Source organism: Strix aluco, chromosome 3, assembly GCF_031877795.1.
Source record: "Strix aluco isolate bStrAlu1 chromosome 3, bStrAlu1.hap1, whole genome shotgun sequence".
Classification (NCBI taxonomy): domain Eukaryota; kingdom Metazoa; phylum Chordata; class Aves; order Strigiformes; family Strigidae; genus Strix; species Strix aluco.
Genome location: NC_133933.1, coordinates 47,723,092 through 47,747,396, shown reverse-complemented (window position 1 = coordinate 47,747,396; position 24,305 = coordinate 47,723,092). Strand labels below are relative to the sequence as shown.

At 43.5% G+C, this 24,305-nt stretch overlaps 1 protein-coding gene across 1 annotated transcript in view; it reads left to right on the top strand.

Moving 5' to 3' along the window:
• GPR137B (G protein-coupled receptor 137B) overlaps window positions 1-24,305 on the top strand; it is a 35,276-nt gene that overhangs the window by 7,488 nt on the left and 3,483 nt on the right. The window contains exons 2-7 of the mRNA XM_074818410.1: window positions 270-716; window positions 9,419-9,468; window positions 14,537-14,759; window positions 18,522-18,675; window positions 20,581-20,705; window positions 23,539-23,663. Of these exons, the coding sequence (XP_074674511.1) occupies window positions 348-716; window positions 9,419-9,468; window positions 14,537-14,759; window positions 18,522-18,675; window positions 20,581-20,705; window positions 23,539-23,663 (1,046 nt within the window). The 5' untranslated portion in view covers window positions 270-347. The remainder of the gene's footprint in view (window positions 1-269; window positions 717-9,418; window positions 9,469-14,536; window positions 14,760-18,521; window positions 18,676-20,580; window positions 20,706-23,538; window positions 23,664-24,305) is intronic.

Genomic DNA, 24,305 nt, shown 5'->3' with positions numbered 1-24,305 from the left:
AATTTAAAATCCAGATAGTTTTCCTTAGGAAAAAAATCAGCAGTAAACCATTCAGGGGCTGGTGGATTTCTTTGTCTCTTAAGGATGGTAAAGATTCGTGCACAAACATCAGCAAAGGGCAGCTTTCTGAGCTGTTCCCTGCCAATTGCTGACAAAGGCAGTCCTAATGAATCATTCTGAATTGTGATCATGTGCTACCAGCCCACAGTGAGCTGCCAAAGAGGAAGTGCAGCTTGTTTTCTTTCATTTTCTTGATTCCTATGCTGTAGGAAGATGAAAGGAGAAGGAGGAGGAGGCAACAGCGGCAGCCAAACTTAATAAATAATTCTGACGATTCCTGATATCAAATGGAGGCCCCTGAGTGGGACCCACTGAAAAATGACACCCTTCCGCCGACCCTGACGCCAGCTGTCCCTCCGTATGTGAAGTTGGGCCTGACCATTGTATATACTGTTTTTTATTCACTGCTTTTTGTGTTCATCTACGTCCAGCTCTGGCTGGTCCTTCACTACAGGCACAAGAGGTTCAGTTACCAAACTGTCTTTCTGTTTCTGTGCTTGTTTTGGGCCTCTCTTAGGACTGTGCTCTTTTCATTTTACTTCAAAGACTTTGTCACAGCAAATTCTCTCAGCCCCTTCATCTTCTGGCTTCTCTATTGCTTCCCAGTCTGCCTCCAGTTTTTCACCCTGACCCTGATGAATCTTTACTTCACACAGGTAAGCAACAGATATTTGGTTGATTAAATCTGACAGAATGGTAAAGCATTGTTATGTAAGAATCATGAGAAAAATGTAGTTTCCTAATGTACCTTGGCAATGCAAAAAGCAAATTTCACTTATTTAGTTGGGAATTTTAACTTTTGATCTATATGCAAGTGATTAGTGTTACAATGAAACTGGAGCCTGAAATTATCATTGCAAGAATGGCAAATAATAGATCTATTGTCTATTAAATTGGTGTTATTTGACTTAAACATTGGGGGAAAAATTGCATAGGAGAGCTTGAAAGCTGGACATCCAAAATGCTGTTCGATTATTATTCTTGTTGTTGTTACTAGACTCCATAAACCTCCTGGCTTAGCAGACCTGACCTCTGTCAGAACTATAATTTCTAATTTTGCTGGCAACCCCCCACCTCAGTTTCTCATAAGTTGGCTAATGTGTTTGTGAGTGAGATTTCTATTCTGTGTATCACAGTCAAAACTGTTGATGGAGTCCTACTGCCGACCCAAGTTCCTCTAATGATCTGTATTACAAATAGCAGTGACTCTGGACCCCAGTAAGTGCTAAGTACAGAGATACACACTCTCTATTTCAAGGACACTGTGATGTAAAGGTAAATTAACTGTATAGTGGGGTAAAGGAAATAGTATCTCTGTTTCAGAGAGGTCTTGAGACTGTGTCTGTACGGACAGCTAAGAAGCCCGATGAGTTAGGCTGCACAGCACTCCAGGTTGCTGCAGTTAGACTGGATGGGAAGTATCTACGGTGAGCTTGGGTATCTTGGCACTGGGCTGCAGGACGGGATATTGTCATGCTGAGGCAAGGAAAGGCTGACAGGCTTGCCTAAAATCTCCCAGGAAGCTTGCGGGAGGACAGGGACTGGATTCTCTATCTCCTCAATCCCACAGCAGTGCCTGGAGCAGGAAGCCAAGCCTGCACTCAGATGACCCTTGGCAAAGTCTGTTTTCCGGGTGCAGGGGTAGTTGGCCAGGGGAGCACCAGCCAGCCCTGGAGCACCTCTGACAGTGCTCAGGATGCTTTGGGTGTTGCTGTGTACCCCACTTGGAACCAGTTCGGTGCTTGGGCCTGGGTGCTTCTGCAGTGCCCCAGGTGTTTAAGACTGCTCTGTAGCGATTACAGGCCTGTCGATTCTGAACAGCCTGGCCGGAGAGATCGGACTGCTTGTGAGAGCTGCCATCGCGGAGCTGCAAAAGCAGCAACGGTAAGCATGACAGCTGTAAGAGGATCACTTGAGTTGTAGAGGGTATTAAATACTTAGAACCGCATACACAGGTTTGTGCTTAGGTTTACTTTTCTGGATTCAGTGTCTGAAACACCTGCTAACTCACCCTGCTCCACTCCCTGGGACTTGAGATCTATTAAGGGATTACAGGAACCTTTCATCTACATGCTACTCAAATCCAGCTCAGGCATGTGGTGACCTATGCTTTATCCCACAGCTATTGTGAGAGTCATTTGATAGTGGTGCCGTTCCCCAGGGGCAAACGTCCATCATCGCTGAGTCCATCCCCATCACAGCAGCTGGGACCAAGTCACAGCCTTAGGTCAGATTCTTCCCTCAGACACACACACAGACACACAGGGCTGCCGTGGAAGGCTGGAGGCAGAATGCAGCATGCTGGCTCTGCGCCAAGAGAAGCCCTGAGCACAGAGGGGGCACAGCAGTCTGCACTCTGCATTAGCGTGCCAGCACTCAGGGGCTTAGTATTGCGGGTAACTGATTCCTTTCATCTAAGGAAGATCTAAAAAGGGAGCATACAGAATGCACACATATGTCCTTTTAACTTATTTTTGGCATTGCTAATATCATTCAGGAAGTACAAGTCAGTGGCTGGAAACGGAAAAAATGCTAAGGCTATTGGTTCTGCCTTCAAGACAATTTCTGCTTTGTCATGATGAGTCCTCACAATCTTCCTCTGAGCCCCTCTGTAAAAGAGTGTAATAGTTACCTGTCTTGAAGAGCTCTTGTGAGGCTTTTGAAACAGTATTTGCAAGGGACTTTCAGAGTTTGTGATGTGCGTCATAATCTTTAAAGTTCGTGGGCCACTGTGGACAGGTATGTTATTAGTATTGTTGTTTGCTTTAGAGCTGGTTGCTCCCAGTGAAATCTCATCTTAAATATGTCCCCAGCCAAAACAAAGCCTTAAGAAATACCAGCACAGCCATTGTACGAATATAATGTAAGACACAGAATAAGTGCACATATTTTTAATTCACTGTTATTAATTCTTTATTTCTAGCCATTAAAAGGTGGTTTGGCTTGAAATTCAGCATCTTCTTGAGACTGTATATTTAATGTGCATCTAGCTTTCCCCAGTAGGCAAGCAAGAACTAGTGTGAAAGGGGTGGGGAGAGAGAATTTTGTTTTCAGTAATGGCTTATAACTTCACAGACCTGTTCAGAAACAACTTTCATTCTTTTTTCTCTAGAAGGCAAGCAAGAAGGGTCTGCAGCTGTGTCTTATTGCATGCAAACTGTGCTATTTAACTGGTGCTTAGCTAGAGGGAAAGAAGTGACCTAGGGAAAGAAGGGACCTGTCTATAGTGTAGAGACAGAGGACTGGAAGAGACCTTATGGCTCTCTGGAATTTGCAGGTGTTTATTATCTGCGGTACAGCACCCACCATTTCTAAATGTGGCACTGCTAGGAAAACTTTTAGACATAGATGTGAGAAGAAAAAGTGATTCAAAAAATATTGCAAATCCTCCCGGCCAAGCAAAAAAACTCATTTGGCAAGTGCCTGAGGTCATTTTTCAGAATAATAAGCACCTTTGAACTTGACAGAAAGTTAGCCACAACTATTCTCTTTTTAATAAGTATCCCAAAGCAATGGGGACGCAAATTTCAACTGTATTTTATGTGTAGCAACACAAATAAGCCATGATGACATCAGCACAGCAGGGGCTGTTCCCAGACTTGAGCATCACCATCAGCAGATATAGCAGAAGGAGCTGTAATGTGTTGGGGTGGGTTGCTAAAGCAGGGGACCTGTGGACGAAAGGGAAGTTACAATCAAAATAGTTTTGACTCAGAACAAGGGATCTTCGGATTAAGAGCCAAGTTCAAGGTCCTTTGCAATGGTCTTGATGCCCTACTTAGGGCAGAATAGAAAGGGTGCTGTAGTTAAGGCTTATATAATATTAGGTCCTCTCAGAAATCCCATACTGGAGAAAATACATGTGATTTCTAATGAGAGTGCTAAATTTATTAGAATTTATTAATCCTGTGTCTGTATTCATTGTCTTCTAAAGGAAAAAAGATAATGTGACCTACCCTCTCAGGATAAGCCTCTGTTTACCTAGAAATCATTAAAATAAAAAGTGAAGATGAGATCTAGTGGAACTTTTGTAAAACAATAGTACAACACTGGCAAATAAGTGCATTGTACCGAGCCAGAGCAGCTCTCTGATCCTGATCCATCAGACAGGGAGCTAAAGTGTGCATTTCCACCTACACAGACCAGAAAACCCCTAGATACGTTTGCCTCACATCTGCAGCTCCCACAGGTTTATTTTGCTGCTTGATAAAGCAAAGACTGCAAATCGGCATGTAACATATTTTCCACTTTAAGTGACTCCAGACAGTGGGGATTCCAGGGCTCAGACACTCTTTTCTTAATGTCCTGCCTAGCCACATCTTCCCTGTGCCTGACAAGGGAACACTGAGGGGAGTCCTCAGGCTTTACAGTCAGTGCTGTAGGCAAAAGTGTAAAGAGGCTCTGGGAAATAAACTAAGAAGTTGCCTTTTTTGGTGTGTGTGAGGGGTGGGCAGAGAAGGGCTTGCTTGACTTTGTCCTGTTTGCTCAGACTTTACATTTCCCTGGGGAACAGAATACAAATGAAGCAGGAGGGAGGCTAGGATGGAGGGTTACAGACTCAAAAAACAAGGTCAGGGCCAAAGACCGTGAGCCAGAGGGGATGCTGGAAATCCCAGGCCTCCCCTGTGGCCAGGCACAGCAAACCATTTGGTGGTCTGTAGGTTTAACCATCAGGTTGGGAACTTCTCCAGGACCTAGGGAACGTGGTGCTGAGCTCAAGAACTGTGAGGCTGTATGGGTGGAGAAGGGCTGGTAGGCAAATTTACCTCTCCTTCCTCCTCCTTAACCATCTTCCCTTTTCTCTGGCATCCAGATTGAGAAGCTTACCCTGCCTCCCAGGCAGGCCTGATAAAATCAGGGACTTTCAAACGAAGAGAAATTGTACAGAGTAAGACAGTTTAGAGAGGAGCGGGCCATGCTGGAAGTGCCTGGCAGGGCGGGGTAAAACCAGCACAAGGCTTTTGGGAAGGTTACGTGTAACTCAGTGGAACTGGCATATGTGTTAGCTCTGGGAGGAAAATTAGGAGAACTTCTCATACTCTAATTACTGGGGATAGCATTTCAGAAGTAATACCAGCACTGAGAGAGCAGAGAGAGCTTTTTATTTAGAAGAAATATTTAATTTTTAGTAGAAATGAATACACCATATGTTAAAAATTATTATTAATTTAAAGCATGCTTTAGATGTACATAGAACTACACAGGAGTCTTAATTACAAATGATGAAGCATCAGCAAATATGTTTGGCATAAAACATTACCCTCAGTATTGGATCTATAGGAGACAAATTGCAACTGCAGACTGGCTGGCTATCAGGATCTAACATGAAGAATGAGGTCATTTGACTTAGAAAATAATTTGATAGGAAAGCTACACATGCAAGTTTACCGTAGCTGCCAGCCCCGCAATGGTCCTTGTCCTTTCAGGACTATATTTACCAGTTTACACAAGGCTGAGTATGGTAGTGAGTCATGTTGCTCATGTGGCCAAGTAGACCTTACAAACCATGTAGAGTTTAGAGAATAGATGAAAATGTACATATTGTGGGGAATCTGATCCAAATGAAAGAATGAACATGAGAGAGAGAAGGAGGATGGTGGGCCTGGGACCGGAAGATATACATCAGAGGAAAGGTATATGCGCTGATGGTGAGGGCCTCTGGGCCTGCATGAGGTTGTGGCATATTTTCAGCGTGCAAAGAGAAGTTTGCATGGAGCATGACAGAGGAAGAGAGGGGCCGTGGTGAAAGGAACTGGGAAGGAAAAGTATACGCTCTGCTCCTTACAGAGATTTTGAAATGAGAACTGGTAAATAGAGCTGAACTTATTCGTGTGCAGAGGGCCAGCTTGAGACATATGCAAGCACTTAACACATACGTGAGGCTTTTTGGTAAGCTGGGCTGCAGCTCCCGTAAAAGTGAACTGATCAACTAGCACTAGAGGTACACGGGCGGTTTGTGCCAGCTGTCACGTCACTTCAGCTAAATCAGAGCATGGACTGAAAATTGCTCCTGTGAGATGTTCTTTTTTTTTTTTTCCTCTGGAAATATGTGACTTGGCTTTGACACCTGTTTCATTGATACTTATAGAGCCAGAGTGGCTCCTGATTTAACTTTCATAACCATAGCTGGAACCCCCTTACGCTACAGCAGCCTGGCCCTGGCTGCCTTCTCTGCTGCCCAGCAGCTCTGCAGAGCTCTCTGCAGCCGAGCTGCTGATGGACTCCCATGCCATCCTCACTGCTCCTCTGCTGGGACCTGGTAAAATGTCTTTAAGTGCAGCTGTTTACATCAGTTCCTGCAACAGGAATTTTCCCTGGCTGTATGAAGGGCTTTTTGGAGTCCTTTTGTACTGCTGCAGTTTTATATGCCAGACATATACCTCAGGGGAGTGGAGGAGGGAGTGTGAGAATCTCATTTGAGGTTTCCAGTCCTTCGGCAAAAACAAGGAGTCAAAACAGGATGCTTCTCCTTTAAAGAACAAGCAAAAGGGGAAATACTTTTAAGATGAAAAACTAACCCTTTAGACATTAGAAAACTAGCAAGGACTTTCACTGAGTTTTCCGTGTTGCTGTTCATCTTGGGGCTCTCTGAAAGGTCTTTTTTAAAAGGTCTGCTTTCTGCTTGCTGTTTAGTCTATTCTTAGGAATAGCCTGGTTTGCTCTGGTTTGCTGGAAGACTTGCTTAGATGACTCAGATATTGACTGGAAGCTTTCTCAACACTGTTGTGGGGAGGGGCCATTGAGCAACCAGTCTCTTGAGCTAAATGACTGTTAAAAGCAAAAAGCTGCACCCACACATGGAAGGTATATTGAGATCAGCTTCTGACATCCTTACTCCCACTGAACAGCCCTTTATTCTGTGACAATCACATTGCTTCCAACAAGGCTACTTATGAACTAAGGCCCCATCAGTAGTTAAGCAAGGTTTAAGCAAAGGTGACAGAACTTGACCACCCGTATTTCTATTTAGCAGTGAATTTATAAGAGTGTCCATGCCTTAATCTATATAGTATCCATTTTTTATGCGGTGTTCATTTTCTTTCTTAATGGTCATTTTGCTCTGATAAAATTCAGAAGCATTTATCGTCTTGGAGAGGCCCACCAAACATGGAATCACAGTAACAGCGGTTTTGACGATCTCACATCTGGAGATCCTGCTGGATCTGCAGCAGGAGCGTCATGTTTGGCTTTACCTAAATTATCCACGGAGCTTTTGCTAGGTAGGGCAGCCTTGGGCTCATTTGTGTGGCAAGAGAGCTCTGTGAGTGGATTCTTTTGGGGGAACCACAGGAGATGGTATTCAGGAACCTGTGAATTTTTTAGGTTTTGTGGACCCAGCACAACTTGTTGCCCACTGCAAGTTACTTGTCTTTTGTAGTTCTTTGCAGAGGCTGTGAACAATTCTGTTCAGTGCTACTCCGGAAAGCTGTCAAAATTAACGGTACAATATGTGTGAGTAAGTGCTACTCAGAACAGGTGAGGATTGTGGAATGGCCTTAGAGACAAGTTTTACTTGTTTAGTTTCACTGACGTCAGGAATCTGTTCCTTCCCGCTTAGCCAGAGTGTCTTCCAGAATAAGCAGAGTAGGCAACAAGTCTAGTATAAAAAGCATACAGGAAGTATTTTGAACCCCATCTCTTCTCTAAAAACTGACAGCCCCTCTTTGTGCACCATGGAAACACAGAACATTCACAAGCCTCTCGTACCTCTCCTTTCAGTAGCAAGTAAGTAAAACAACATAAAACTTCTTCCTGAACCCCTGCGAGAATTCGTGATCCAGGAATTTGGAGAATGAATCACGAAAATCTTTTGTAAGGGAAGCTGCCAGAGATGTTAACTATTTGAAAACAGTATCAATGGTTGCAGAATATTTTTAGAGATTTTTTTACCCAACTTTTCAATTTTATTCTTGGCTTTTATTTTTCTAGGGCCTGCTGAAAAGCTCAGTGTTCTCTGCTGGTTCAGCTAGTGCTAAGCAGGCTGATGCGTCACAAAAATAATTTCCATGTCAAGGCAGCTGTTTATGGTGAATAGGAGTTAAATGACAAGTTGTTCCAGGACCGCTGGAACAAGTGAAGCCTGATTTTCTCCAGATCTATGTCTCATGCTTGACTTTGAGCTGTTTCCATAACTGGGGCATATCTTACGACACTTTGCTATGCAGACTCTCTCATATTGGGTGATGTGTAGGATCATTATGCAGGGTTCTCCTCACAGAGGTCATATATCAGATGCATTATAGGGTTCCTTCTGTTAGGTCACTAATTTTAGGAGGGTGATAAAGAATCATGTCTTTGATTTTAAGGTTAGTGGGGGGACAGATAAACAGGGTGACAGGCAGACACAGGCCAACACATACATAGTGATCATGTAAGGCCTGTTTCCTTGGGAAAGCATGATAATCATAGCAAGTATTATGCAAGCTATACTAAAGGGCATGCAAAACCAAGTGAAATGGATAAGGCAGGATAACTTGAGGGTAAAACAATTAGGAAACAACCCAGAATAAGTCATACAGCATGTTTTTTGGTAATACTAGCAATCAGTGGGCTTCAGTGTTGGTTTAAATGAACGTTTGTAAACTGAGTGTGTTTGGAAACCACGTTAGCTTATGAAAAAGCAGTGAAGCTTCCCTGTAATTTTTTTAATAAGATATAAGATATGCTAATATATTTTTGTGTGATTTCTGATGGTTACACACCCATGACTGATAATACCTAGCTACATTTCAGAAAACATGTCAGTATTTTGTCTTTTCTGTTACAGCAAGGTTACTACTGGGCCTGAGCTATCTTTCTGTAAAAATACATATTGCTGTATAGTGAACAGAGAGTCCAAATATACCTCAGAGTAAATAAGTGAATTTGGTTCTCCATGGCATCCTTTTGGCAATGTAACATGGATACAATGTACATACATCCAATTTCAGGCCAGGGTACTATGACTGGCTCTTCATGGAAACAGAGCATCTGACCCAATGTGCCAGTACAAGCTGGTCTAGGTGAGAGACATGCACTGTTAGGTCATGTAAGAGCCTAATAATTACTTGCCTCTATGGTTATACTGGCATTGGTCCTCTTGTGAATACTGGTATAAAGAGCCTTATTCCCAAGCCAGAGTAAGTGAAAATAATGGTGTAGACAATTTGTATACAAGTACATTGTGATCACCTGCTGAGTGGTTTTAATACTTTGCTTAGAGCTTGCCTGCCACGGATAAGCAATAAATGCAAATCTGTTATGTAATGAAACCTATCATTACATTTCTTGTGACCTGTGAGACAGGATTCCTGCGGAGCAGAGTCTTTCTTTACTTACATGTATCCTATGTTTGATGCAATATTTTTCTGTTTTGCAGGTCATTTTCAAAGCTAAGTCAAAATATTCCCCAGAGCTACTGAAATACAGGTAAGAACTATGCAAACGTTTAATGTAAAGAAGAGTAGCCATGCTCTTTGAGAAACACTACATCTTTTATCATTTGTGGTACTCATATCTCAGCTATTCATATTTATATACCAGTGTTTTATGACAATGGTTCTGAGGCCAGCTTCTTCCTATGACATTTAGAAGTCTCTGTCATTTCCCAACACAAGCACCATTTTTAGACATTCACGTATATCAAAGGCAAATATTACAAATGCAAGCAGAAAGCACTCATCCTGGTGATTTGTTTACAAGTTAACATTTGTATTGCTAGGTGAATTCAGATCCCGTGCTTTGGTAAACGTAGCAGAGGGATGTATTTATTTTGACAGGAATGAGTGGGACTGGGTATGTATTAATTCGTGAGTTCAGTGGTAGTAAAAGACTCAAAAGTTTTGGGAAGATGAGAGGAGAGTTGTGAAGGGAAAGAACTAGAGAGAATGGGTTGAACTTGATGTGTTTGGGAGCTCACAGATAACCTCCCCTGACTCCACAGGCTTGAGATAACACTAGCTTTGCATTTAGGTGGAGAGATTTGTTTGGGATCTTGTTGAGCAGGAGGAATTGTCAGGAACTACTTGAAAACTCCCCAAAGGGCAGTAATGTGCAGAAAGCTGAGGAAGAGCTCAATAAATTAATGTTTATTGTGGCAATGCCTAAAAGCCTCGGTTGGGCAATGTTGTTTAGATGGGGGGTGGAGAGAGAGAGGTTGTCTCCATTGTAAAGAAAGAATTTACGACCTGAATTCAGGATAGGAAAACAGAGTAATTTGAAACTGAAGTCTGACCTGTTACTTGCTGACTGTCAGGAGAACACAGTACTGTATCAACAGGTCAAATATTAACACTGTTCTTGCCCTGGAAAGTTTGTTATCCAGTTGGGTTTTGATACAACTGGGGAGGCGATCATCTGGAGCAAGTGCTTCAGACACCATGTTTGGTAGAATGGCAGTACAGTGAGCGCAGGCTTGGGCTGGGCTGTCCTTGGGCTGGTGATGGTATGGGACACGCAGGGTGTGATGCTGACTGAGGGATGTGGACTCCATGCTGAACCGCAGCTCATGCAGAAATGGTCGGAATGGGAACAGAGAGGCTGCATCTATTTCAGTGGTCTCAGGAATGCTTTCAAGTTAGTGGGTCTGCGTGCGTACCTTGGCCACATCCCAAACCACAAGGGGCAAGAGCTGGATGCTCCCAGGTAAACAGTGTGGCATACAAATACATTCACCTCCCTTTGTGCTCTGGTTTCTGTGGGAAGGAAATCCAGGAGTATGGGCCCATAGACAAGCACGGCACACACCAGCCAGGTCCCCAGCCAGTCCCCAGTGCAAGCGTGCCTGCCCCTGATGGTACGCATAGGCAAGAGGAACGAAGAGGACAGCTTTGCACAAAGCCTGGTCTGCAGGTCAGAGTGGTATAGGGCAGGTCTGTGAACATGTTCCTGGATGTCTTTAGAGGTGACAGGTAGAAGCTTTGAACCTCATCTGTTACTTATGTTTGTGGCAAGACTTTATTCCTGAAAACTGCTTGAAAATGTCTTTCTTTTAGCAAAGGGAGCTTGTGATATTTAGTCAATGCCTCTGAAAGGACTACATTAGCACCTTGCATGTAGCTCTTGAAGTGTTTCCGTTCCGAAACACTTGTGTATTGCGACTGGAATTACTCATGCACAGACTACCCTTCCCACAGCAGCTCCATGTCCACCCTGACTCTTGCCTACTTCATTTCTAACACAGATCACTCTTGGATCTGGATTAGCCTTTTTTCTCTTACTCAGCTCTGTTGGTACTGGACTTCAGTAGTATTTTGTTTTAATATCTAGATCTCTCAGCATGAATATGGTTAGCCTGTGTAAAAGAGCCGTATAAATAAAGCTGACCTCATTTCCTATCTTATACAGGGCAATTGAAGTGGTGTAATATGTGCACACCCACTGTTGAGGTTCTGAATCTTAATTGTAACAGTCTAGTGAAAGATCATAGAATCAGAGTGGTTTGAGTTGGAAGGGATCGTTAAAGATCATCTAGTCCAACCCCTGTCCCCTGGGCAGGGACACCTTGCATTAGATCAGGTTGCTCAAATCCTGATGGAGAGATGGGTGATGGTTGTTAGAAAGATGGATGGTGTACAGACAGGGGCTGGAGTCTGCACTTACTGAATTTCACCTATCTTCATTGCTGAATGTTCTCTTTGATTTTTTTCCCCCATTTTCTTTAATAAGTGTCAGACCTTATTGCCTGGTATTGGCACTTCTGCAATAGATAATGGCAACATAAACAAGGCAGCAGAGAGGCAGGACTGTGGTCTATGTATTGGCACAGGTCTCAGAAATCAGAATAATTTCAGATACGGAAAAATTGATAAAATCCTGTCAGAGAGCTTAAGCAAACTTTAGTCAACACAGCCTTCATGATGTTAGTCACTGTGGCAAAAGAGCTCAAGGTGAAGCCTGTGCCAGCCCAACTTCATATTTAAACAGTCCTGCACATCTCCTTGGGCTTGGGGATTTCTTACAGTCACTGGGTTTGGATGAGGCTTGCTGTGCTGTGTGTGCCTGCCTCGTTACACACAAGCCTCAGACACTGTATGGTTTCTGAGGAAGCCACGTACAAAATGCAGTAGTTTCAAACAGATTTTCCTGTTACACAAGGCAAAACTTACTGCATTCATCTGAAGTTTGATTTTAAGCTCAGAGAAAAACTTAGGGGTGCATCCAGCCTGGCACAGAAAGAACAGAACACCCTGGCATGTGCCTTCCCTGGCCAAACCAGATTACACACAGCTCCTTTCAAGGGACTAGCCCCAAAGTGGGGATTAGGCACAATAGGCTTTTGAACAGTCGCTGGTGCAATCTGGAAATACTTCTCCTGCCCTACTTTTCTATTTTTTAAAAAAAACCCGTATACTTATTCATGCCTCGTAGGTGCTCTTGTAGTTGAGATGTAAGGTTACATTCTGCTTTAAGTGAGTTAAGAATGCTTTCCGCAGCTGCAGAGACCCTAAAACTGCCCTGAGAGACACAGCCTACATCTCCATCAGTGCTTATTCAGAAATTCAGCAACAGTGCTTCTATTGTCAAAACAGGCAGCCATTTCCTCAGCCACATCATGTTAATAAGGGGGATGGAAGATCATTATGTGAAGAGCTGCACAACTGACTGGCCATGACAGCTCACCCTGGCACGCATGGGAGTGTGTGGGCATGAGAGCGTGACAGTGCTTTTTTTTTTTTTTTTTGCTAAACTCCATCAAGGAGGTGCCTGGCCTGGAAGCCTCTAAGCCTTGCTGGTTACAAGCCAGCATCAAGGGCTTGCAGGCTGTGCTGAAGCAGAAGGTCCCTCTGACTAAGATGAGGAAAAAGAGAACATGTTCCGCAAGCAGGCAGAAAGTAAGAGGATACCTTTCCTCGTAAGCCCAAACCCCACAAGAATGTTTTACCTGCACTACAGCAGGGGAGCAGACATGAGACTATTAAATAGATTTTGGGAGGGGGAGAAAAGGAAGACACATAACCGCCACTTAAAGACTTTTAAGATATTAATAAAAGCTGTAAATGTACCACCACTACAACTGGGAACTGCATTCTCCAGGGGAAGCCATGTGAGAGAGGAGCTTCAGGTCTGCAGTGCTTCCAGCGTTAGACTGTGAGGTTTAAAGGAAGTACCTCTAGCTGCTTATCCTAAAAATAGAGCCCTGCTCTGGAAGGTTAAGAATGAGTACAGTCTTCCCTGAGAGGGAATTTCTGTGACTGGCAAGGAAAAGACAGCATCCTCGCTCAATGCCAGATATAGATGGAAAGAAGGGCATTGATTCACAAACAGGGACTATTAGGGTTTCAGTTCTCCCTGTTACACGTTTAAAATGTCTCAAAGGTATACCACTTCCTTTCATGCCTTCTGAAAAGAAGCCAGCTATGCTTCAGCTTTGTAGCTGCATTGATGCTGTCCCAAAAGGATATGAATGTGTGAAAAAAAAAAGATCAGCACTGAGTAAAGTATTTTTAAACAATCAGAATTGGATTCCTCAGGGACAGTCTGGATGTTTGTTGTCAGGCAAATTCAAAGTTCCCAGCAGTCATGAAAAGCTGTGGCCAAAACCTCTTGTTCAGTGACTGCAGATTATGACCCTTATCAGTAATTGCCTTGGTCAGCAATGATAATGAGGTAAGCAAACACCTGAAATGGAAATATGCCTTTTTTTTTTAAAGAACTCCGCAGCTGTGAGTAGGAGTAAAGAGGAATTATAAGCAGCTTTCCTTGAGTATGTGGTATACTTACATTGCAGGTATCGGTGCTGGGTAGGTTGGAAAAAACATAGAGAAAACCAGTCCAGCTCTTGGGTTTCTGTCTGTCACATTTCTGTTCCAGCTCTGTTCCTGTGGTTGTGCAAATGAACCTTTTTCCTGGCACAGATGTCAAAATGCCAACCCTGAGTCAATATGCCTGTTTAAATTTCTTGATGTTTCTTTCAAGAGGTTGCCCGTGGCCAAGTTATTTAGGAAAAGGGACAGAGAAAGATGCTGGGAAACCAGTAACTCAGAGATTTTTCCTACTGTTAGACATTTCCCTAATTTAATATGAAATCTGATGGCAAACAGCAGCAGTCAGTGATGTTTCTCATGACAGTGGTGGTGTAGTAAAACCAGGGTCAAAACCAGCCCATTCCAGGCAACTCAACCTTTTGCAACATTTCTCCTGTCAGTGAGTAGACAGAGGGTTTGTGCACGCTCTAATAAAGTACACGTGTATTTTAAGTAGTTTTTAAGAATTGTGCTGTTGTATTTCTGCTGCAAACAGTCTTCCATGTTTTGCTGCTCGACATTAGTTTCTTTACTTACAGCTTGTTGTGTAACTGTGAAAACAGGTTTGAAATGAGCTGAATTAATCTCTCGAGCAATCTGGAGCACTTTGATTTGGGCTCGGGTGTCTGGTGACTCTGTCAGCCGTGGCAGCCCAACACGTGCAGCTTTTATTGCTCAGAGGGCAACTTCCATCTCATGACTGACATTTGCTGAACAATGTCGCTAAAACTGTTTTCTCCTCACTCTCCCAGGTTGCCCCTCTACCTGGCTTCTCTTTTCATAAGTCTCCTCTTCCTCTTGGTGAATTTAACATGTGCAGTATTGGTGAGGACACAGAATTCAGAGAGAAAAGTCATTGTCTCTGTCCGGGTGGCAATTAATGACACGTTGTTTGTGCTGTGCGCTGTTTCACTCTCCATCTGCCTGTATAAGATTTCCAAGATGTCCTTAGCCAACATTTACTTGGAGTCCAAGGTAAGGTACATTTTCAGTTCTTTTCAAGTACCTTCTGAGAGACCACGGCTGTACGAGGCAAAGCCCCACGGTTCTTTAGATCCCCTGAGAGCTGGAGACCTTAAACTTCACAGCTTGCGCTTGGCTGGCCATCCTGCTCAATATATGAAATAAATAGTAATTCCCAAACCAAGGGTGCTTTTGGCTACCACCAGTGACCCCAGAATACGTATTTTTGAGACAGAGTTTGCAAAACTTACTGGCTGGAGTTTCTCACAGCTGTTTTTCAAGTGGATACTGCTTTCTCCAGATCCCCATCTGAAGACCACTTCATTTCAGTACTGCTACATAGTCTGTACTTTGGGATCCTTCAACTTGTCAAATTATTGATTGATTAAGTTAAATGTTTAAGGTAGCAGCATGCTGAAGATAAGCCAGACAGAGGAATATGAATCTCCCTTTATACATTTGCATATATAGATGATGAGAATGTGTTTTAAATGCATTATAAATTCAGCTGAGTGGGGAGAAGGGGAAAAAAGTCTTTCATATTACTCTACAAAATGTTCTTTGAAGAAATACTGTTAAGCTCACAGCTTTGGACACATTCAGTGGTCAAGGTGCTGAGTGACATCACGTAAGCCTTCAGTGTTTATTATAAAATCAGTGAAAGTGTTTTGTATTTATAAATAATGAAACAGGGCTTTCAGAGGTCCTTGCGTTTGCAGTAAATTGTTAAATCTTAAAGTAAATTATTAGTTTAACCAATAGCACATTACCTTTACCAAAACAAACCTTTCAAAAATGTCAATTTCAGCTGCTACTTAGAAAATCTTAAAATAAGATTCCTCCCTCTGTTTACTTAATGAGATGAAAGGAGTATTTTTCCTGTTTAATCAAATCTGGCCGTACTGCACAACAACTGAAAGTTGAGGACTGAAGAGAAGATTTAAAAAAACAGCTTAGTTTGTTTTGTTTCTTTCAAGCCTGTCACTTGCTGACCAAAGGGCATGGGCAATGGATTATTTTTACTAGTAGGAAAAGTTTTTCTACTGCTGCAAATCACAGAAGCTTAAATCTCTGTAACAAAGCAGTGTTAACCTAAGGGAGGCTTTGGTAGATTACTTTGTTCCGTTTCCTCCTCCTGCAGGAAACCTGATTTTTTTTACTTCAAGCTATTTCACAAAACCCAAACAAACTCATAACGTTATTGCAGGCAGAAAGGGACAGGACACTCAGCTGATGAAAGTTTGAATGCGGAAATGAGAATTAAAGAGTGCTTTGCTCCTTTCTGTTGACCCAAACTGGGAGTTCCTCTGGGGACTTTCAGTAGGATTTGACTGCACGTACCTAGGGATACAGATGGCTGGAGCTGGCAGTGGAAAAACATCCTGGCTTAATCTGCTACTGTTGTGCTGAAAAAGCTAGCTGCAGAAGAAAAATCCATTCTCTACAGCAATATGATAGAAGCAGCGTTGGAGATAATGTGTTCTACGTAGATAGGCATCAGTACCGGCAGCCTTTTATTTGCATCTCCCATTTGCTGGCGTGTATCTTCTGACCACACGTGAAAGCGCGCTCCATGACCTGGCGTAGGGGACCGGCCTGGTTCTCTGCGCCAAGGCTACGACAGCACCGAGGAGGTGCACAGCCCTGCCCTTGGGCCAGTTCTGTGCTGGCCAGAAGCATCACGTAGTGGGATGTGCTACAAACTCGGGGCTCCCCCTCTTTTCTGTAGGGTCCTGTGGCTGAAAAAAGATTCATCTGACTTTACTTTTACTGCTGAGCTCTCCTTTCCCCAAGCCTCTAAGTGTATTTGACTGGCAGCAAAACCAGGACACTTTTACCCCCTTTTTGTGTTTGATGGGATTGAAGTTTGTTAAATGTCTAGCATATTTAACTATTAACGATTAAAGAATGACAGTTATGTAGGGAAACCTACAGAGGGAAATATCAACCCCATTCTGCTTTTCACTTCTGCTATCCCCACTCTGTAAATGCCACAGAGCTGGGATATGGTATGTGCCAGTCAGCAGCTTCTCTCTGCTCTCTCACCCTCAGTTTCCATGACAGCATCACTGACTTGCTAGTACTGAAGGAGAATAGAGAAGAGCCTAGCAAACATTTCCTCTTTGTGGCATTTCCTGCTTGCTGGCCTTGCCACAGCTTTCACCACTGCCTACTATGTATCTGGCATCAATTCCCATACAGCAGCAGGCTCTTGGCTCACTCCTGACGTAGCTGTAGGTTATGGCCCAGTGAACAGTGATGTTCCAGCATGTTGTAAGCAGGAATTCAGTCAGAGAAGTTGGCTGTACTGGGGATTTTGTAATACCCCTGAGCCTGATTGTTCCCTGAATCAATATTATTTTGCTGGGAAAACAGGCGAGCTAGTTTTCTGCAAGCTTTTCTGGCTACTCCCTGAGCTCCTCTTGACTGGCACTCACCAGGGTGCAGACTGAGGAGCTGGGTTGACAGAGCCGCAGGATCCATAGCCACCAGCGTGGGTGAGCAGCAGAGGGGCCCTGGTAGTCTCCTGAAGGTCAGGGATTCAGGACATGGTGACTTGGTGACTGTCTCTGATACCATTCTGTTGTCTCTACCTGCCACAGCGCTTGGGACCTCCTTGGCTGCAAACCTGGAAGCAGAGTGTGTGAGCGGAGGGAATAGGGTGCAGACCTTTCTGTCTCCTGCACTGGTATAAAAGGTCCCACGAGGGGAAGGACAACTTCCTTCTTGGCCTCTCTCTCTCCCACAGATGAGAGGAGCCCGTCGTCGTCATGGTGTGGATCTCTGCCAGTCGAGGGAGAGGGCAGGGCTAGTAAAGCAAATGACTGCAAGGCATCTTGCTCCTCTAAAAGCACACAGAGCTTTAACCCATCTTTCCTCCTTTGGCTGTGCAAAGCACTATTCCAGAGCCAACTGCACAGAATTTACTTTGAACTTCCTCCAAAGCCAGTCCCATTTTTGCACATGCTCCTGCCTCTGTGATCAGACTCACACTGATCCCCGTAGCCATGGCTCCCGGATTCCTTCCTTTCTTGCTGCTGCAGCTCCTGTGCTGTCGTCTCTGCACCCCACAGTGCCCCTCCCCATCTGCCACAGTGGTCAGGCATCTCACTTGTTCCTCACTGGATTAGGGTCTTTCCCCTGCTCTGTCCATTTTTCTCCCTGGGGTTTAGGAGCTGTTGTGATTTTGCACTCTGTAGTCTCATTCCTCCCCTTGTGCCCCAGCTCCCACTCACAGACCGTCCTGCTATGGTCACGCTGCCCACAGGCTGTGCTTCCACTTTGTCTCTGCTGTGTTGACATTAGGTAAGGCAGGATGTTCTGTTCCTGTCTGCGCTGTGTTGAACTGCTGACTGTTATGATCTACTCTGTACTTAGGAAATAGGCACACAGCAAGCAGTTGTAAAAAGATGCAAGGTTGCATCAGGGCAGCTAGCCAGCGTCTCATACAGGATGCTCTGTAGCTAATGCACAGCTGAAGGGTGAGTTCTCTTGCTCCATCTGGTACCAAGTGTAGTTCTTAGGTGTTTTCAGTGCTCTGAAAATAGCACTTGTACAATATGTTGTAGGAATTAGTCGCAGCCCATCTTGGTAAGGGCTGCAACTGCTACCATTGCCTGGAAACCACTGTACAGGAATATACGTAGTGTAGGATATGCTGATCAAAGAAAGAGAAAGTCAGTTGCGTTAGACAGAGTAGCATGAAGTCCATGCAAAGCAACGTGCTTCTCAACTTCCCTTATGAATTACAACCTGTGCTTAAATCTCTTCCAGGGCTCATCTGTCTGTCAGGTGACAAGTATAGGAGTGACTGTTATACTACTTTATACCTCACGAGCCTGTTACAACTTGTTCATCTTATCGTTTTCCCAAACCAAGAAAGTCAATTCTTTTGATTACGATTGGTACAACGTATCAGATCAGGCAAGTATGAAAATATTTGCTAATGAGAAAAACTCTTTCTGTATATGATGGCTTATTTCCTAAGTGCTATGACAAGAGGAATTAATATATTAAAATCCTATTCCTTTTTCTTTTATTCAATGCAATAAGATTGTTTTGCTCCAGGAATACAAATTTATGGTAATTTCAGCATAAGGAGGAAAAAAAACCCCTCAGTGTTAAAAGAAAGAAGTAACCACTAGAAAAATATTTTTTTACAAAGTCAATCTTTTATTTACCTTGATTTTACTGTTAAACAAAAAAGCACCTTTTATCAAAAAAGGCAGGTGTTTTGTCCATTGGAAAGAATGTACTGTACTTGGAGAAGCAGAAATACAGTAATTGATTCCTCTAAAATGCTCATTTCTGAAGTCATCATCAAATCCCCCATTGCCATCCAGGGCTGTGGAGTCATTTACCTTAATTCTGTCATTAGCGTGATAACTTCTGTAGTTTGAGGATAAGACTAAGATTCTTCCCAACCTTTAATTGCAAGTGACAATTCAGACTGAAAACTAACAGTGATAAAAACACTAAAGGAGATAGCGGGGGGTTCTTTGTTGAATTTTATGAAATTTGGGCATCCAGCTCCTTTCTCTGCTTTGAAGCATGTAGCCAGGTCCCAGCAGTTTTCCAGCTCTGTCAAGGCTAGGCAAAACGGCAGGCGTGGGTCTGGACCATGAGTATATTTTTTTTGTCCTCAAAATCCCAGACACTTGACATCTCCCTACCCTCTCAGCAGGCACCTGCAGACCACAAGCAGTGTTCCCAGCCACACAGGGGCCAGGGTGGCCAAGCAAACCTGGAGCCATTAACAATTTTCTGTTGAGCAGTAGATAAAACTGTAAATAGGAAGTAGGTAACCAGTAAGGTAGGATTGCCCAGAGGACCTCATTATGAGTTAGTTGAGTAGGGTCTGTCAAGGGACCACTACTCAACCCTGCTGCGGTGCGGAAGAGTGCAGCTAGGTGTTGCCACTCCGTGTAATTGGAACACACAGGTTTAGGCAGAAGGGCACTAGGTTGAGACTCACTTCCTGAATCAAATGTTTTCCCTCTTATTGTTGGGGCCTGGAGTGTTGCTGCTGCTCCTGCTGACCCCTTGCAGGGGGCACTTCTTGTGCTGACTTCCTACAGTCTGGAGTAACAGGGGCTGGAACTTTACAGCCAGAATATTTGGTCCCATTTCCCCTGGGAAGGCAGAGGTTGTTCATAGGGAGCTCACCGGAATGCTTTAGGCCTTAGGTCACTGCCACTGATTTCTGAACATCTGATCTGACTTGTGACATTCGGGTTGCCTGCATTTTGGGGTAAATGATTTGAGCCATATGTAAAGGGCCTGGAACTAAGGAGCAGGTACTCAATTTGGTACCAGAATCAAAAGTCACTTTTAAATGTACAGCCCAATGTTTGTACTGTGGTACTGCCTCAGATCACCTGTCAGAAACATTACCCTTTTCTCTTCTGTACAAAACACATGAAAGGACAGGATTTGCCCTCTGCAACTATGGTGAATGGTGGAAATTCAAAGCTATTGCTAGAGTAGCAGCATGGTTATTCAAGCTAACAATGTGCACCAGCTTGAAGGGATCCAAGCCTTAATTTTTAAAAGCCAGGTTGCCAGCAGTGCCTGGCAAGATAGCAGGAGGAAGAAAGGGAGAAGGAAAGAGAAGTCATGTACTCAGCAAGATAGCATATTGATTTTTTTAATATGCCTTTAATCATTAGTCAGATTAGTCTAGCTTTACTTAATGGAATTTCTGGCCATGTTGTAAAGCATTTCATCCACTTAAATATAGATCCTCATAAGAAGACATGTTGCCTCCTGCACCTTTAAATGAGCTGCTATCTTTATTTTTAAACACTTTTCTCTCTGACTCTTCAACAGGCAGACCTGAAATGTCAGCTGGGAGATGCAGGTTACATAGTGTTTGGAGTGATCCTTTTCATCTGGGAGCTCTTGCCTACTTCCTTGGTTGTGTATTTCTTCCGTGTCCGGAACCCTACAAAAGATCTAGTAAGTGGAATTTGTTAGTGTATTTGTTAGTGTAATGTCCAGGCAGGTCTGGAGGGCTCAGCTTCTGAAGGAGCTCTTGCTTCTTTACATTTTGACTTCTCTTTTTTCAATGTAACTTTGGCAGAATAGAAGCAACCCAAACTTCCCACTTCCTTATACTAACACCTCGTGAAAGAAACTTATCATATTTACCAAGAAGGAAGACAAGGTGTTTCTCAGGCAGTTTACCTTAAAAATCAGGAACCTCCTTAAATTTAAGGGCATCTTCCCTTTGAGTTAATACAGGATTTTACTGGAGTCAGTGGAAAAGGAGTTTGTTATCCAGGCTTGGGATCTTTCATCACATAGCAGTGAAAATGATTGTATGCTAACTGTTCAACAGCATGTATGAAGTAATAGAGTGAATTCTTTCAGTCCTGCACCCATTGAATTGTTTCCACGTCAAAGACGAACAGCCATAATAGGCACTTGCTGACATTTTTGTTTGCTATTTCAGCAGAGCAGGGGTTAAGGTGTGAGTTGTAATGATAGTTTCCTGTAAGGATCCTTAATATCTAGGTAGTTAATAGACGAATGAGCATCTTCTTACAGCTGTAGGCAACATCTCTGGGTTAGCACAGGATACACTGACTGACAGGCACATGGGGAATATCAGCCCTGCACTAGGATTACCGAGGTAATATCTCTGCTTCTGTAGGCCAAACCAAACCTAATATTCCCCAAGAAGGATGTGAATGGTAAATTAATAAGAGAAGCAATTAATAGAATAACTTTTTAGAGAAGCCGATGATTTTTATTCTCACATGCAGATTTCAGAGACAATGACAAAGCCAAGCTGAACAAGGAGGAAATACCTGACATTGGACTAAGAAACCCCATGGACCACAGCGTCCATAACTAAAAAATTCTCAGCCCCACTCCTGCTTAGGAGTTAGCCAGGACAACTGCAAAGAGAAGAAATGTTTCAAAGTACAGTCCAGTGGTGCTGCTCTTCTAAGAAGTGATCACAGAGAGATCTCATTTTATTTAAAAAGTGAGTGTATGTAGTAAGGCTAGACCTGATGGTCAAGTTTGGATAGTGTGGGAAAGATTCACAAGCGAATGAAAAATAAAGGATGTGGTCTAATCGCTCCTTTCAAAAAGCTGATCACATAAAGACCTGGTATCCTACTCAAATGAGACCTCAAATGGAGTCAAACAGGCAGTATTCTCTCACAAGTCAAAGAGCATTGCAGTAACACATATAACATATTTTTGCATTGTGATTTGCAGAAAGCCTTAAATCTCCAACTTCATAAACATACAGTTCAGAAGAGCCAATCAGCGATATCACTTCTTTTCTGGGTACCTTTTTTAGGGTAGAAATTACCTGTCATAGTGGATAGGGCATATATGGATTTTTTCTACACAAGACAAATATTTGTGCTAAATAATACCGTGGTAAGAGGAAAACTGGGAACAACGTTGGAAAGAAACAACGAAGAGACTCTGTTGCAAGGCAAACTGAACTTCAGTGCAGGTACGCCACAAGAGGGAGACCAAGGGCCACAGGACTTCAATCAAGTAGAGTGGCTGTTACAGCAGTTAAGTATCAAATGGTCCAGTGGTTGAAAATACTTAGCCAGAAAGCATGGGGTTAGAATCAAAACAAACCCTCTTTTAGTTAAAAAATCTTAACAACAACTCTGATTTAGTAAAAATCCAAAATGTTCTTTACTTTTAATAAGGAAGAATCCCAAGAAATAGTTGGTTTTTGGTTTTATGTTTCATTCAGGATTTCAGAAACAAAAAGTCTGAGCAGAGGCAGCCTGTGTTCAGCACTGTTCAAATGTAAAGCTCCCCTCCACAGGCGATTATAGCCTGGAACGAGAGGTCTGTCTGCAGTGCGTGGGCCTTCGCCTTGCCATACGTTCAGCCGGACAACTGTTGGAAATGGGGAGACGATAGAGATGGACCTATTTTCACTTCATCTTTGTCAAAGATATTAAACATCTAAAAAATGGGGGAGATTATCCTGTTCTCCTGCTTAATGCCAAGGAGAAGATGCAATCCTGGCTTATCCAGAGGTGCAGGGAACCCTGTTCCCTGGGGCTGGAAGCAGCAGGTCAGTGGCAGAGGCTCAGCCGGGTCCTGGATGCCCCTCGGCACTGTTTCCAGAATCAAACTGACCTTCTGAATCTTGTATGTTTTCTGCTTTGATTCACAACTTTGTAAATGAAGCAGTTACATGTACACCCCTTTCCTCGTTTTATCAAAGGACACTTTCTTGGGATTTGACCCTCACAGCATTGTAGGGGAGATACTGAAATTGCTCAGAGAGGTGCTAAGGGGCTTTCCAGCTGTGGTGTCATTAGGCAGGGAGCCAGGGCTCAGCATGATCAGATCCTGAGGCAAGGGAGGTAATGCACCAGGAGGGAGGGTTACAAATGTGGGAGGTAAAACAAAATCTATTTAGGTGTTTCATATCCTTCAGCTCCTCAGCTTCTTCCCTACTGCTCACTTCAAGTCAGCTGGCTAAAAGCACAAAGTGACCAGGTTGGACAGGAATTCAGCAGACAGGTTAAATGCAACCTGGGGGGTGGTTTCAGAAATGGGTCATATCTGTTAGCTAGAAGGATGCAAAAGGAAATCCGTGAAGATCGGTAGACTAGCACTATGCTGGTAGAGAAAAACAGAAAATGCAAAAATATTTATATTGTCTACAGCAAATGCAAAATTGCCTCTTTTATTTTGGAAGCCAGGAGGTAAGTCTGCAGTGACTTCTTTTAGAAGTCAGGCACCAAGCAGTTTACTTATCTGTTGCAAGTACTGACTGAGGTTTCCCTTCCCTCAGGCCAACGCAGGAATGGTCCCAAGCCATGGCTTCAGTCCCAGATCTTATTTCTTTGACAACCCTCGCAGATACGACAGTGATGACGATCTCGCGTGGAATATTGCACCACAGGGAGCACAGGGCAGGTGAGAGATGCAAGAGGGAACCACTTGCTTCCCGTAACGGAAACTGGAGGAGGAAGAGCTCTCACACACTGCAGAACACTTAATGTAAATTGTCTAGCTCCAGTTGTTGCATAAATTCCAGGGACTGAGGGGAAGCAAAGGGGGAAGCTGGAGTGGAAAGGCAGCACTGGGTGATTGTAGGCATCCATGGGCCCCACAGAGACATTAAGGACACCAGAATGAAAACAGTTACATAATGTAAGAATTGTGACAGTATGCTGCTGTTTGAAAAACTCAGGTCAGATCTTTGAGTTGCATGTTTTACCCTCTGTTTCTTCCAAGAGTGGCTGAAGAAGGGCCACTTACTAGTTGGAGTGTGTGAGCAAGGCAGCCTAGAACACCAGCTGTCTCCCTGCCTTCCAGGAGAGCAGGGAAAAGTTTGACAGCGCAGGCAGCAATGGTGGTGGTGAGAAGCTTCTCAACTTTGGTTGCCCTGTAACGTGACTAAACGTCTCGGGATTTACCTGAAACAAAGGGGGCGTTTGCTTTCCCACTTACTGACAGCTTATGTGAATCCACCTAACTGCTGAAATCCCGCACAACCCAGAGCTGACACAAAAAAAGCTGTTTTCTCTGTGTAACTGTGAGCTTTAGGTAAGGATT